Source organism: Simochromis diagramma, unplaced genomic scaffold, assembly GCF_900408965.1.
Source record: "Simochromis diagramma unplaced genomic scaffold, fSimDia1.1 OVJJ01000816.1, whole genome shotgun sequence".
In the NCBI taxonomy this organism is placed as follows: Eukaryota; Metazoa; Chordata; class Actinopteri; order Cichliformes; family Cichlidae; genus Simochromis; species Simochromis diagramma.
This window is the reverse complement of record NW_024386908.1, coordinates 18,444,332-18,460,869: the sequence shown is the minus strand read 5'-3', so window position 1 is coordinate 18,460,869 and position 16,538 is coordinate 18,444,332. Positions and strand designations below refer to the sequence as shown.

The following is a 16,538-nucleotide window of genomic DNA, read 5'->3' as shown; positions in this document are numbered from 1 at the left end:
ATGAATGAAGTGGACTATCATAGCAAAAGCTGCAATGGTCCACTTGGGAAAATAAATCTGCTGGGCATTTTTTTGGCCTTCAGACAACAACTCTGATTGGTACACTCCCAGACAGGAAAGGCAAAAAAAATCCCCAAGACCCGAGTGAATGAACCATTACAAACAGGAGTCCATGCTGGGGTCAGTTTAGCTTCATTGTCAGCAGCAGGGCTGTTGGGTCTCACCTGTTTACCCGGCGTGCTGATGTCATCACAGATCCAAAGGTGAGAATCAGAGGGCCGCACTCTGATTGGCTACTGAAATGAGGCAGAAATTCATTAGCAGGCAAACAAACAGGATGACGCTGGTTCAGCTGGTCTCCTAGCAGCAGCTGAATTGATGAGTTTGTATTTGTGTGTGTGTGTGTTTTAGCCTGGCTGATCATTGACATGCTGATGATTTTTACCCTTTGAAGTTTAGTAATTTATTCTGCTCAGACAGACCCCCGCCTCAGCACCAACGAGCCGAGAAGTAAAACAGCTCCTAGTCAGAAAAAACTTCCTAAAAGAAACCTATTAATAGGAACAGAGGAGACAGGAAATACATACAAAAGCAGCACAGCAGACTCACAAATCAAAACGACAAAATTAAAAAACAGCATATTTCATAAAAACATAAAAATTTAACCTCAGTTTGCTTCTTTAACTTTGCTTATTTGGAGACAAAAAGAATATTAGCTAGCATTAAGTTGTTCTGCAGCACGTTTGTGTGTTTGATGACTGACCAACAAAGCAGGATAATTATTCGTACATACATTAATATTATTATTGGTGCTCATCAGGAGTTAGTTTCTATTCCCGAGCCTTTCACTGAGGTCCAAGGAATCTTCCAAGAATGAGGAGCCTGTTTCCCAAAGATCTGATTGGTCAGTTGGTGGTGTGTTTACACCTGTTGATCTCTTGTCTTGAACATCACCTGCTTTGAAGCAGCTATGGTCTGCATGATGAGTTACCCTGGTGGTACAATTAACTACACAGCAGCCATATTATCAGTCAGATAATGTCATTAAAAATGAGCCTAAAGGCTCTTGTTGTCAGCTTCACAAATCTGGGTGAATATTTCCTCCTGACATTTGCACACAAAGCTCAACTACAAGAACTCACAACAAACGCTCTCCATAATTTAGAGTTAGACGAATACAAATTTATGTATCAGGCTTAATTGGATTACATATCAATGTTTTATCATACAGTTTCATTTGGAACGGCAGTGAGGTTAAATCAGTCTGAGGGAGAAAATGCTCTGCTGGCTCAGTAGTGTTGAGTGGAGCAGGTGTGACAGTAATCCTATATAAAAATAATAATAATAAATCAAAGGTCAAAGGTCACCAGTGAAAGAACAAACAGAAATTACAGAGAAAACGGTGTATTAGGGTGTGTGTGTGTTACTGGCATGAACAGCAAAACGTGTCAGAGCGTGTTGGAAGTACGCCTCAACACACACACACACACACACTCATGTTTCCATCATTTCATTCCAGGACTTAGACCAAAACATCACCTGAATGATTCACCTTAAGGCGACTTTTTATGATGCATAGTCAGATTTGCTGTATTGCCACACAACATGAGTAACACACGCAGGCACGCGCACGCACGCACACACACACACACACACACACACACACACACACTGTGTTTACTACAATCATAGATACAGTACTGTGAAGCCACACCCAAACAGGAAGGAGTCACCAAGAATAGAGTTGCCCTCCACCCAAACAGCTTCCCTTTCACTGACACACACTTCCTCAATGTGTGTGTGTGTGTGTGTGTGTGTGTGTGTGTGTGTTTAGTAGCCTGAAAGCTCTGGTGCAATATGTAGAGTTCTTCACACAGTGAAGAATCCGGCTCAGTCATCAACGATGATGCAGCACGGGGGGAGGAGCAATGTGCTGGTATTGGGGTGATTGTTGTGTCAAAGCAAAGGGAAGTCCAAATGAATTTCTTTAGTTTTAAATTGATGGAAATTTTGATAAATGTTGTCATATTACAGCCAAAAACTGTTTGAAATATCAGCAGTGTGCTCAGGAATATCAGCAGGTTGTTCTATAGAGACATACTCATCAAAAAAAGAAAAACACAAAATGTTATTCGTGGTTAGAAAAAGATGACATATAAAAGTCTCCATTTTGACTTAAGGGTATCTAAATGTCCCTTTTTCATCATTCATTTATAAATTAAACAGGAAGAAGATTGTTTAATAGAGGCATAATAATAATAATAACTTTTTAATATACCAACTACAAACTTTACTATTGTTATTTATGGTGGGTATTATTAATATTAGTTTCCAGATTTGATGCTATTTCCATATCGTTTGAATTGTAAAGGACAGTGGTGAATGTAGGTTCAGAGTTTTAGAGGGGCTCAGCCCCCAGTCATAATGTCATGCGTATAGCACCTTACAGTTAATATTAATGGAATATACCACTTTCAAATGTAGTCAGCTCTTTTCACATTTGCAAACCTTATTTCAATAAATAAAAGCAGTAAATTTAAAAGCAACTTAATTTTAGTTATCAGTCTTCAATCAAAGGCTCAATAGATCAGAATTTTCCAAAGTAAAGAACAACTTGTGAGGAGAAAGAAGAAACATGCATAGTGTATTTTCAGTCTCTTAACCGCATAGAAGCAGCTGACCAGATCATTAAGCACTTACAGCAGCACAAATCAACAAAGAAAGTGGAAAATCACACTACCACTCCATACACCTCAACATGAAGTAAACTGATAAGAGAGCTGCTTTTACATTAAAGATTGTAAATTCATACAAACCCTCCTTTTGTTATGCAGAATCAGCACAGAGCATCAGCATGTAGCCCCAATTCAAGAGTGGAGAACAGATTTGTAGTCTGTGACATCAGTGTAGTTTCAACTATCGTTTTATGCCATGTTTAGAGTGATATAGATCCTGTCAAATTCTACTACTCACGTCAATAAATATGTTCTTTCGAACATGCACCATTTTCAGTGTGCTGCTGGAAAGCACACAAAGCATCCATAAAACGCATGTCAACATATTTGGTAAAAAAAACAATAATCATTTAATTTAATTTCAATTCAATTTTATTTATATAGCGCCAAATCACAACAGCAGTCACCTCAAGGCACTTTATATTGTGCAGTAGATACAGAGAAAAACCCAACAATCATATGACCCCCTATGAGCAAGCACTGTGGCGACAATGGGAAGGAAAAACTCCCTTTTAACAGGAAGAAACCTCCGGCAGAACCAGGCTTAGGGAGGGGCGGCCATCTGCTGCGACCGGTTGGGGTGAGAGAAGGAAGACAGGATAAAGACATGCTGTGGAAGAGAGACAGACATTAATAACATGCATGATTCAATGCAGAGAGGTCTGTTAACACATAGTGAGTGAGAAAGGTGACTGGAAAGGAAAAACTCAATGCATCATGGGAATCCCCCAGCAGCCTACGTCTATTGCAGCACAACTAAGGGAGGATTCAGGGTCACCTGGTCCAGCCCTAACTATATGCTTTAGCAAAAAGGAAAGTTTTAAGCCTAATCTTAAAAGTGGAGATAGTGTCTGTCTCCCGAATCCAAACTGGAAGCTGGTTCCACAGAAGAGGGGCCTGAAAACTAAAGGCTCTCCCTCCCATTCTACTGTTAAATACTCTAGGAACAACAAGTAGGCCTGCAGAGCAAGAGTGAAGTGCTCTAATAGGCTGATATGGTACTACAAGGTCCTTAAGATTTACTCACCTGGTTCTTCCTCTTTTTCTCCATCTTCCTCACTCCTCCATTCCATACACAAACATTGTATACAACTACTTTGATATCAGTATAATACAATATTTAGTTACGTGAGTCATCAACAATAAATGTGGGAAAAACAGAAGCTGAAACTCTAGAATATTTTGCTGTTACATGTTGCCTACGTGTCCACTGTTATGCTTATTTCTGCTCTCTCCTTTTCTCTCCCTCTCTATCCTCCTCTCTAAGACTTTGTGCCGTCATCCAAAAGTTAAATGTTAAACTCAGTTGTTATCAATATTACGCAATACCGGGGGTGTAATTTCCAGGGGGCGGTTAGGGGGGGGGTTTATGACCCCCCCAATAAATGGGCTGTTGATTTTCTTTCTTTACTCATTTCAGGTATTACCCATATGATGTTTAATCATATGGGAATTTACCCAGATTTATTTATTTATTTGAACAGAGATCTTGCCCCCCCAAAAGTTCAGCACAAAGTTACGCCGATGTGCAACACTGGATAGTTTTGCACATCGGCACATTTTGCAGATGCCAACTCATCTACTGTCTGCAGTAGATGAGTTGGCATATATAACATTAGAAGACAACATACTATTGCTACAGTTATTTTTAGGGATGCTGTAATCAAATTTAAGGGTGCTTGAGCACCCCCAGCAAAGGACCAAGAACACAGCCCTGGGGTACTCAGGTCAAATGCCTCTGATACCACATGGTCACATGGAAACTTTTGGTAGTTTCATCATTTTCCATGATTGTAAATACAAAATCTTACCCAGTGGTTAGAAAAAAATATAGAAGTCTGTATTTGTCCCCTTTTTATTATTCCTGTGCAATTTGTACATTAAACAGGAAGTAAATTATGTTATAGACGAACGGTGATTATGAAAATTTTCATAATTAGTGTAGACTTTTTTATTTGTTGTTATTAGTGGATATTAGGGCTCTACAGTTGCTGTATTTGGTGACATTTATATAGAATTTGAACAGTAAAGGCCCAAGAACAGAGACATGTGGCAGTTCATTTTTAGCTAGTGAATATTTGGCAGTTTCATTCTTTTCTGTCACTTTTAGAATGTTGTTTTTAATATACTTAAACAAAACCCATTATGGATGCCAAACAATCAGATGAAAGGAAAAAAAGTTTTTTGTAGACTTCAATTGGTTAAAAATGTTTGTAAACATTTCTGACCTTTTACATATAAAAAAAAATACAAAGATTATTCTAAATGAAACAATTGATGGATATATTCCCACTGAAATGTTTTCACAATTTTATCTTATTTTATCTAAAAACCTGACCTGTATATGGATCCTGATTGGACTGATGATGACATGCTGACAACATTGACAACAACAACAATAGAAAACTGAAAGTGTTTAATGTGACTTTATTGAAATAAAAGCAGAAACCACAGAGAAACAGAGGTTCTGTTTTACAGGAAACAGGAAGCAGCTGAGAGCGAGGCTGAAACGTCACAAGAAAAAAAGAAGAGGGGTCTTGAACCAAAGCTGTGACGAAGCCTAGGAGAAACCGGAAGTAAATGCAGTCTACCTTCAAAATAAACATATAAGCCGAGGACAAGAGTGGAGAAAGTAATTTGGTTTGATATTAAATAAACGTGTTTTGAATGGCTTCTAGTGAGTAAAATACAAAAATACAAAGTCTCATCAAATCATACTAATCTTCAGGTTCATGGTTACAGTTAGTTAATGTAAAAATAGCATTTTTGTTTGTGTTTAGTTGTTAATCTAGCTGTTCATAACAGAATTTAAATTATCTTCTTGTGCTAGTGCATTTATAGACATTAATTTGTTTTTATTTCTTAGCTTATTAGCAATAAAGACTTCTTGACTTCTTAGCTGGTTTCTTCACTAGTTCTATATTTTTAACTATTTATTACTAGTTAGTTACTGGGTATTAGTTATTTGTGTTTTGTATTTTTTTTTTTTTTTTTTTTTGCTTATGAAGGTGTCTTTACTTTGAAATTCTGAAGAAGAACATCAGTTCTGTGTTGTATTATATTTATTTCATTCTGGCTGCTTATTGTCATTTTGTTTTGTTTTTTTCAATTATTTTCACACCAGTAAATTTATACAACTTTTTCTCAGCATTTTGTACTCAATGCTCAGAGGAAAGCTTTATACTGAAAATACTGACATGAAATGCCTGTTTTTTGTTTCATGCTGAAAATAATTTCCATGCTATTTATGCTTGAATCATGTTTTTAGTTCATTTAATTCAAGGCTCACTTTTTAAAAAAAAATTGTAGCTTTCAGCCATAGCTCACTATCGTGGCCCAATTCAAGTATACAGAGCTACCTGCGGTAGCAACACCTTGTAAATAAGCTGTCACTATTTGTCATTAGAGGTTTGATTCAAATAGAATTCCAACATTATATTTCTTTATTTATTAAGGTATATACATTTCTAGTTATTTAATGCTATTTTTTCCAAATCGTTTTTATAAATAAAATATATCTTATGTTATCTTGTCTAAAATAAAATATAACAACAGAGATATCTTAATAATGTATAATGAAATCCAAATTATTAGAAATTAAAGTAAGAATAATGTTATTTATATTTATTTTATGACCTTATGATATAATAATGTGTAAAAAAAAACCCCTCAAGATGAAGCAGAATTATATGTTTAAAACTACAATTTATTTCATATTTGAACCAGTTTTTTAACGCCTTTTATTTTGAAAAGTCGGACAGGAGGCTCTTGCGTTCGCCGCGTCGAGCTTAACTTCAGCGCGTCGGGAGCAGGAGGGAGCGGCTCTGGTCGAGCGACGTTCACTGCGAACAGGAGAGAGAGTGAGCGGCGGAGAGCGCAGTGGAGCGGACGGGTGGATGACTGTGAGTACTGCTTCTTTTCTCCCGTTTCGCGCTTTTACCTCTTTTTCTTCGCTTCCCCCTCCTTTTTCCTCCCTCTTTCATGTAGATATGAGCTAGCCTGGGTCGAACCGGGAAATGTCCCGGCTAGCAGGGACGGGCGACAGGCCGGTCGGGAGCCGCGCTGGGCTGGGTTTGCGGAAGCAAGCGACCGGCGGACAGACAGACGGATGGACGTAAAGGCAGACAGACGGACGGAGGCTGTCCTGATGAGAATACAGTTTATATCAGACACGGGCTGGCTGCTTCACGGCGTCACGGCGGCTGTCTGTCCGTCTGTGAGTCTGTTTCCGGTCTGTAGAGCCCGAAGTCCGCTTCTGCTCGCGTTTTGTCTCCGCTCTTCTGAGGCAGCGGGGCCTGCTTGCAGAGCTTCCCGGGTAGGGAGCATTGTGAGGCGGCCACAGAGCTGCGGAAGCCCCGCTGCTCTCCCGGAGGCAAAAAAAAAAGAGTGGAAGTGATTGATGAGAGGATGCAGAGTTTGGGAGCTTGAGGGAACCTGCAATCAAAGCCAGTTTGGTTGCACAGACACTGCTTGGTTTTATTCCTCTCCTGTTGTACTGCCTGTCAGCAACACACACACACACACTGAGTATTGACAGGCCCCACCTAGTTCTGCTTGACTCAGGGATCTGTGCGTATTGTGAGTCCATCTTTCTGCTCTGACAACTTCACTTTAGTAGATTAACATTATTCAGTGATTGCTGGAAAAAGCAGAAGTGCCCACTGAGTGAGCAAAATACTGAAATATAAGAATAAAATGCAGGTTTCAGGTTGGGTTGAACTGTGTGTATCTGTGCAGTGACGCTCTGGTAACTAAAGATTAATGTATTTATAGCCTATAAATTAAGGCCAGCAGTCTATGTTGATAGCAGCAGATCCTCTTTTTGTTCACATGTAAACAAAACAAGCAGGAAGCACTGACGTGAAGTATGAAGTTTCAGGTTAAAGTCTTCCTTTCAGTCAGCGTTTATGTGGTACAATCACAATACAACATAAAAGCCTCAGTGACGCCTCATTTTACAGTTATATAATAATTTGCTGTGTAGTTTGATTGTTGTTGTTCATGCATTAAGTCTGAACTGGAGTTAAACTTAAACAGACTCACAGTGAGGGTTCATTTATAAGGAAATACACTCATAGTGTGCAGAAAGGGCAGTATTTCTTTTTTAAATTGTTACAAATTTGGACTATAAGGAGATATGGAAGCTTTCTACTTCTGTGCATTGTTGGGACATGACTGTGTGTTGCTTTCTCCACAGACTGTGTATAAAAGATGGTGAAGGCACCATCGTTTGTGTTTTGTGGTCGTTTTGGAGATATTATTGGAGTCCAGTTCACAGACTCCAATTAGCTGAAGCCACCTGCCTCTCCATCTTTCTATAGCGAAAACAGTGTCTGTTCGATATTAGGGAAACTGCAGCTTTTTTGGTACTTCAGGTTAATTTTCCACGTCCCGAGGTTCCTGTTTGGCACTTCCTCTGGGTTTGATGCCTGTGGGTGTGCCAAACCAGGTTTAGGCAGCCTGAGCTGTAAAGACAAATATTTCATGAGCAGCAGTGTTGGTAAGAGCAAATCAGCTGATATTCTTTAAGAAGTTTAAGAGAAGAGTGTGTCTATTTTAATTTGCTCACTTTGCTCTGACCCAGAAGTGGATAAGTGGAAGTATATGGATGGATTATGAGAGCTTTTGAAATTAAAGTACTTTCTGAACCTTAGTTCTGATTTATTGGAAGACATGATGATCTTTTTCTTCCTGCTGTTGCTGTGTGTCTGTGCATGTTTCTGTAACGTCTCATTATATTTCGTCATAGCACAGCATCGTGAAGCATGAGGGGGAAAGTCCCGATGCAGGTGCTCTCCCGCAGAGGCAGGTTTGTGACAGGGGGACTTGTAAATGTCCAGAGATTGGGCTTCAGGTGTGATCGAAGGGTTTTAGATGTTTTGGCTCATCCAGCTTTCCCCTTGATGGCCTCACCTCTGCTGCTCCAGTGAGTGACTTCTCGCGAAGCGTTGAACCCGTCTGGACTTGCTGCAGAGCGTTGTAGTGAGGCAAGCCTGTTCAGACCCTCAGGCGATGAAATCCATTACTGCTGATGCCTTCACTGACAATAGGGTAGATAAAACCTGAGATTTGAACTCCTCCCAGTCTCCACCTGATCACTTGTGTGCATTTAGCGCATTTATACAGCTGTCGTGACTGGAGATGGAGACATTTAACATTTTTAGGGTTTTTTAGGGGGTTTTCTGTGACCCATACACCACACTAGTTTTTATTTAAAATATGAACAAAAGCCCTGAACAATAAAATCCACTGGGAGTCGTTCTCTTCTTGTTTCTTGTCCCCAAAATAGAATAGATAAACTCTGAAAATAGGATTTGGGCAAAAGTTTCAAGCAAGAGTACTCACTGAGTGTGATTAGTCACAACAGGAGTCTTGCAGTGACTTAAATATATAACTACATGAAGACATTAATAGTCCCATTATTTGAGATAACGGATTTACCTAAAAATTGTAAACACTTGTTGCCTCCAAAATATTAAGCAACTTTAACTTAAGCTGAATGTTTGATGGTAACTTGTTTATTATAAGTGTTTATTCTCAGATTGGTTACCAAAATAAAAGCTTTAAATTTAAGAAGCATTTTGTCTTGAGTTAGTCTTGTCTTGGGTCAGTTAAGAGTATTTGTGACACAGTATTTACGTTTTTGTTGTACACTGCACAGTTACAGAAACCAAACTTTCATGCATGCGATTCTTCTTTTATATCCCTGCAGCCTCTAAAATTAAAGTAACAGCTTCTGGAGACCTGATCTAACATGGTTTCCAGGTTGCAAGACTTTTATCCTTCTTTTAAGTCACCTTTGTTCTGATTGGCTGCCCCTCGTAAACAGAATGTATGAACCACAGACAGGATATGAGATGGGTGTAGCCAGCGTTACATCACCAGCTGATCAGTGAAGTCTCGTAATGAAACCTCAAACTCGGTAATGAAAAAACAGAAGCCTGTTTGTGGCGAGGAGCCGCCCCCTGGTGGTCAATACATTTCTGGTTTTAACACCAGGCAGGTTGAGCTCTGGAGCCTGAGATGATCAGATTAGGGATATCTGCACTCTATGACATCACAGAGATCCAATAATAGTGGAAACTGTCTGAATCAGAGTGTTTAGAGTGCAAGCTTTTGGCTCATGGGGCTTATTTGTACATATGCTGACCTTATTAGAAACTTGGCCATGCTTAATATGAACATCCACCATCGGAGCAGGAGATATGTGGCAGGGTATAAGGGTCGACTTTAAATATTAGATTACACCTGGTGTTACTCATTTATAGAGTCTTTTCTGGCTGTCAGTTAGTAGCTGTATTTGTGTTGTTTACAGGCTGTGATGGTAAAATTTGAAATGGTTTTAGGGTCTGTAAACACATCGTGTCAGTGGGGGTCCTCATGAACAATCTTAAACGTGTGTGTATTTGGGTGTGTGTGTGTGTGTGCATCGTGTTGCTTCTTGTTGCCGTGACAGTGAAGGTTTGCACACACATGGCGAGGAATGATTGGTATGCATCCACACACTGAGACATGAACGCATAGCAACAGTAACCAGGAAGGATTCCATAGCAGTGACATCACCACCAGCTGTGAGATCATGTGACTCCGCAGTTTTCAGTAACTTACCACATGCATGCTGGGTAATCATTATCTCCCAGTGAGGGGCAGGAAGTCTTCATTTGTGTGTTTGTAATTGATGGTGTTACATCTCCAGGTGCATCATAGGAGGAGGTGGGGCTTACTGTAATCCTGCTGTGTGATTGGTAGCTGTGACTGGATGTCCAATAGCGACCTGTTAACGGTCTCCTCCTCTGTGTTTGTGTCTCTCACCCAGCAGACAGACAGTCAGGATGCGTGAATACAAACTGGTTGTTTTAGGATCAGGAGGCGTCGGCAAGTCAGCTCTGGTAAGTAAAAAAAAAAATCCACGTTAATCAGCTGTTTGCATTAAAGTGAGAGTCTGATGTTATTCTATTTAATGTCAGTGAGTGCCAAAAAAAATGTAATCAACACTGAAATTATCCTGCTGATGAGCTCAGAGCCATATGGCAACACCTTGTACTTTATTTTAACTCAAATATTCAATGTCGATTAATCCGCTGCTGAAAATAGTCCCCACCAAAAACTAATAAAGAAATAGAAAAACTGAAAATAAATACTTGTAATATGTAAATAAAACCCCCCACTGAAATAGTGACAAATATTTATATAAAATATATAAAAGAAAAGAAGAAAAATAGAAGAAAAATAAATAAATTATTATTTTTTAAATATTTAAAATAAATAAAAATTGATAAAGAATGAATAGGAAGATAGAAAATATATTTATGAATACTGAATAAGATAAAAAATACAATATAAATAGACAAATAAATAATATACTTAATTATATAAAGATATAATAAAGCTTATATAAAGATAATTACATTCAAAATGTGTGTACGAAAGACTAGAAAAACAGTTTTCAGTCATTATGTTTTACAAAACTTTATAAGAAGAGTCAAAAATTAATAAGAGGTGATGTAACGTTGCGGGAAATTGCGTTTCCTGTTCTTGCACTAGTGTTTGTATTATTCATATACTGATTTTTGTGCATTCACGTTTGTACATTGAGGTAAAACTGTGTTTGCAGCTTTGGGACTTGCATGGCTGGAGTGCTCCAGTGCAGATTCCTGTGTAAATGGCTGCACAGTGATGTCACTGTGCTTCGTTTTTGTGCCGGCCATCACTGACACACTAACACGGCGGTGTCAGTCACACTACAATGAAGTGCTTTACTCCCCATGATATAATGGAGACGTGTCACAGTGTCACATTAATTCCGCTCTAATGACTCCCAATGGGGAGCTGAACAGAGCTCCATTAACACTGCTGTCCTACTTCTCTTTGTCCCGCTACTCGTGTCCGTCCGTCTGTCCATCTCCAGACTGTCCAGTTTGTTCAGGGAATCTTTGTGGAGAAATACGACCCCACGATAGAGGACTCCTACAGGAAGGTAGGACCTCTTCATCCTCACACGTTTTTAGAAGCATCTATAGTTTAATTCGTTTTAGTTATAATCCACAGTTATGATTCACTCCTTTTGTTTCTGCAGCAAGTCGAGGTCGATGGACAGCAGTGTATGCTGGAGATCCTGGACACAGCAGGAACAGTAAGACCTGGCTCTGTCTACATACTTTTGACCATGAGATGTGCCTGACTGAGTCCTGACCACCTGTCTGTCTGTCTGTCTGTCTTTAGGAGCAGTTCACAGCAATGAGAGACCTGTACATGAAGAATGGCCAGGGCTTTGCTCTGGTTTACTCCATCACGGCTCAGTCCACCTTCAACGACCTTCAAGACCTCCGAGAGCAGATCCTCAGAGTGAAGGACACGGAAGATGTAAGAAACCACAGCACCCTATACTTTGCCTAAACTCACCCTAACATGCAGTTTTAAGTCATGGTTTCAGTTAAGTTAAGCACCTGAAGCTCCTCTTAACGTTTTCTGGAGCCTTCTTTGTCAGATGAAGGAGTCTGTAGCATAGTTAAGGAGCTCCTGAGTAATTTGTCCGGTTGTAGTTAGTCAGTTGCTGATATTTGTATTTAAAACTCTTGTTTCTTGGCTCAGAGGAAGTTGCCTAGAAACCAGTGGAGAAAGGGAGAAGTTTCTGGTGGCAGCCAAAAATAGTTTACAATGATATAAAAATGTAATTTGAGATAAAGCAGTTAAATCTGAGTTTAAGAGGAAGTGGACTCTATCACCTCCACATAATCCTGCTGTCAGGCTTATGCTAAGCTAGCTAACTGACTGCTGATGGGTGTATGTGTAATTTATTCTCATGAAACAGAGGTCACTTGTTTTAACACGCCACCATCAGCCAGCCTGTGTGGAGGCCTTTAGCATTGCTCCCCCTGCCAGACATGAGTTACATTACATAGGTTCCAAAAAGTTTTATTTTTAATCAGCATCTAGTGGGGAAAGAAGAAAATAAAAAAACTGCAAATTTGCAATTTAAATGTAAAAGAATAAAAAAGCAAATTTGTAATTAAAAAAATAGAAAATGCTTCTAAACAAGCTTTTAAACAAATAAAATAAAACAAGCAAATTAATTTATAATATCTACATTTAAAATGAGAATAAAACAAAAAAAATGAATTAAAAAAGAAAGTATTAATAAAAAGAAAACATTGTTTTGTACAACATTTTTTAAAAACCCAATATGTTTAATATGTTTCAAGCTAGAAATGTATTTATATTAACATGAATTTAAGATTCTGCATTGATTTAGTCAATAAAATGACTGAATAAAATTTCAAACATGTTTTTATTATGAAACAGATGATTTACAAAATGGATAAATATAAATAAAAAAAATTAAGGAAACATACATTCTGACTTCACGTCAAACGTTACAGATTTTTAAAACCAGATGAAACACTGATGTCCTCTTTTCTGGTTTTCACATGATTTTTCTCCCGTTAAAATAATCCAGTGATCATCTTTGAATGTGCTGCAAACAGCTGTCTGAATGTGAGTGTTCGGCATCATAGGTTCCCATGATCCTGGTTGGAAATAAATGCGATCTGGAGGTGGAGCGTGTGGTGGCCAAAGAGTCAGGCATCGGTCTCGCTCGCCAGTGGAACTCCTGCGCCTTCCTTGAGACCTCGGCCAAGAGCAAGATTAACGTCAACGAGGTGACAAAACACACCCACAGCAAAGTTTACACAGTTACTCAGAGCTGTATTTAAACCTAAATATCTTTGGGCTTCTGAGTTTTGAGCACCATTGATTCAGGCAAAATGATGTACACATCATCTGGAGTTTGTAAAAAACTGAAATAAAGCTCACAGCGTGCAACACGAGAGAATCACTGTGATGTGTGCGGTCCTGGCTCAAAAACGCTGGAAGCTGTAATAATACAAACATCAGACTATTCCTCCAGAGTTTTGTCATAGACAAAGAAAAAATGGATTTCATCGTTAGTTTCAGACATTTTGAAGCCTTAGCATTTGTGTTTCAGCTGCTGCTCTGTTGGTTTTGGGGATATGAGCATTTTAGGACTATTATAGTCTAAATATGCATTTACTCTTTCAAACCATCTGTCCTCTCTGTCCAAAATGTGTACATTTGAAAGAGGAGTAAAAGAGGCCATTTATGTCCACTGTGAGCGACCATCTTTGAACAGAGGCAGTGGTTTACAACACCAACTGTCTCCCATTTATAATCCAGTTAAGAGATCCCTTCCCAGACGCCTTAACGCCCACTCACATCCTGGGCCATCTGACCTCAGGAAATCACATGATAGGGTGGGGCTAGGTTTCACAATGAGCTCACCCGAAGCCTTGGCTGATTGTGACCTACACCCATTTTCACACCTTGGCTCGTGTGATTAGGTAGAGGATCATTAGGGGGTCCATTGTCCCTCTTGGTGGGTTACTCCCACAGAGCTTAAATCTGGGAGTCTCCACCATTTGACCCTAGAACTGAAGAAGCTTCTCGGATGAGAAGCTTCTCAGCAGTGAAACGTCTTCAAGCCACTTAAAGAAGTCCAGACACTTTTCTTTCCAAGCTCCTTAGATTACGATGACCTGGATGACTGAGAACCTTCACAGACACATTTTTAAGTAGTTTTTGGCATTTTATTAGTAGTTTGGGGAATGTTTGGCAGTGTAGGTTTCATTTCTTCGTGTTCGTTTGCAGATCTTCTACGACCTTGTCCGACAGATCAACAGGAAGAGTCCCGTTCCAGGGAAAACCCGCAAAAAGCCCACTTGTCAGCTTCTCTAATGGCAGGTAGCTTCTATTGTCCCATGCGCGCGCGCGCGCACACACACACACACACACACACACACACACACACTGAGTTTATCACACACACATTGAGTTTATCACACACGTTGTTGTTCACACACACTCTGGTTCTCTGTGTCCAGATTCCTGCTCACCTGATAACCAACCAACCAATCACAGGACATCTTCCAGCTGGCCACGCCCCTTTAACACAACCATGTCATCATCAGCATCAGCCACTCTGTTACTATGACGATCTCTTCTCCCATCCTTCATCACACTATGTAAAGGAGACTGTTGCCTTGGAAACATTAAAACAGAACATCAAAGGACTGCTACGGTGGTGGCGATGATGATGATGATTCTGCTGTTGCGGGAATGCAGGGGCTTGATTTAAACTACGGTTCCCATCATGCTCTCTGCTAGGCTGTCTTTGCAGTGGGGAGTGGCTTCTTGCTTTTTTTTCTTTTCTTTTTAAAAAAATTTAAACTTTTTTTTTTCGTTTCTTTCGCCTTATTGTTTTCCGGCAGCCCTGAGCCAATCACACGCAGTGTGACCGTCAGCTGTGTCGGCATCGCCGCGGTGATGACGATGACGCCGACACGGCTGACCGTGTGTGTGTGTGGCTTTGGTGAAACCTGTGGATTCATACAGCGGTTATTATTACAGTGATTATTATTATGATTCTTTGTGAAAACAATTAAGTCATTTTATGTTTTTGATTTTTGGGGCGGGAGGGGTGGGGGTGGGGGTGAGGCAGGGTTGGGGGGTGTAGCAGCAGGTCAAGAGGTTAGCTTACTGTGCTGATAGCAGTGCCGTAATTAAAATTAGCCTAAAGTTAACAAACTGGGCGGAGTCAGGAAGAATATAGATATAACGGGAAGATGTTAGGTGGCTTGTTGCCATAGTAGCATGGCGAGCTGACTCCTGATCTGCTGCTCAGGGCGGACATGTTGCCTTTTTGACAGCAGACTCACACTGGTCCAGTACCTTAACTCTGTGTGTGTGTTTGTGTTTGTGTGTTTGTGAGTGTATGTGAGCTACGTAACAACAGTGAAGCAGGCCACTTTCTGTAATGATCGTTTTTTGACCTGCGGGGTTGAAACACTGAATTATTGGTCCTTTAGTCACTTTAACTGATAAGATATTAAAGGGGGCCTGTCATGCTCTTTTTCAGCTCTATATTATTTCCACTAGAGCAGTTTTACCTGATTTAAAAGTAAATTAATGCCCTTACTGTCCTTTCCCGGCCCTTTTTGGAGCTTCTGGGCTAATCTGCATAAAATGAGCCATTTTAACCCGTCGCTTTAAGGGCATCCCCATCCCTGAAAGCCCGCCTTCTTCTTATCGGTCCACTGATGGGAGCCTACAGAGGGGCAGCACCAAAAACAAACTGAAGCCTGAGCTTTGTGTGTACAGGTACAACTTTCACACGGTTTCATCCCATTATTTAAAACTATGGCCATGTTTAAAATAAATATCTGGCATTAACGTTTAGAAAGGAGTACCAGGAACATATTAGGAAAAAAATGTGTTTGTATTGTCAGAATAAAGTTGCAGAATGATGCAGGTATTTCAACAATAAAGTCAAGAGTTTGAGAATAAAACTGAAATAAGATTTTAATTAAAAAAAAAGTCAAGATTTTGGAAATAAGGTCAAAATTATGAGAAACAAAGTAAAGCTTATGAGAGTCAAGATTTCAAGAATAAACAAAAAACTAACACAGCATAATCGGTCCCCTTTAAGCTTCTGATGGATGGATTCCCAAATACAATCAGAAGAAGGCGGAGTTTCTTGTATTCTTGGTACGTCGTGCTAACACTTTAGCATGCACCGTGCTGAGTAATACTTAAATGTTAAATTGTTAGCATCGATAGATGGAGGTGTTTTCTTATCAGTTGAAGAACAAACTTAAAGTCTCAGTGTTTCAGTTTAATAGTAGCATGGCTGCAGTCCAGCCGGAGGGGGTTAAACCCACAGAAATCCTTTGAATATGTGTTTGTGGGCGTGGTCAGCTCACGGGAAACGCTTGCTGGACCCGTGACCTC

General features: G+C 39.7%; 1 protein-coding gene across 3 annotated transcripts; it reads left to right on the top strand.

The window, feature by feature from the left end:
* Nucleotides 1-6,528: 6,528 nt before the first annotated feature.
* LOC120735985 (ras-related protein Rap-1b) lies at nucleotides 6,529-15,173 on the top strand. 3 transcript variants are annotated; one of them, XM_040035881.1, is made up of 8 exons: nucleotides 6,529-6,637; nucleotides 10,555-10,624; nucleotides 11,644-11,712; nucleotides 11,812-11,868; nucleotides 11,958-12,098; nucleotides 13,250-13,393; nucleotides 14,400-14,488; nucleotides 14,633-15,173. In XM_040035881.1, exons 2-7 carry the CDS (start codon nucleotides 10,568-10,570, stop codon nucleotides 14,484-14,486), a joined length of 555 nt encoding a protein of 184 aa, XP_039891815.1. In that variant the 5' UTR covers nucleotides 6,529-6,637; nucleotides 10,555-10,567; the 3' UTR covers nucleotides 14,487-14,488; nucleotides 14,633-15,173. The 3 variants fall into 3 exon arrangements, with proteins under 3 accessions (XP_039891815.1, XP_039891813.1, XP_039891814.1); XM_040035879.1 differs by having other exon boundaries at nucleotides 14,400-14,492; XM_040035880.1 differs by having other exon boundaries at nucleotides 6,541-6,637; nucleotides 10,552-10,624; nucleotides 14,400-14,492.
* The last annotated feature ends 1,365 nt before the right edge of the window (nucleotides 15,174-16,538 follow it).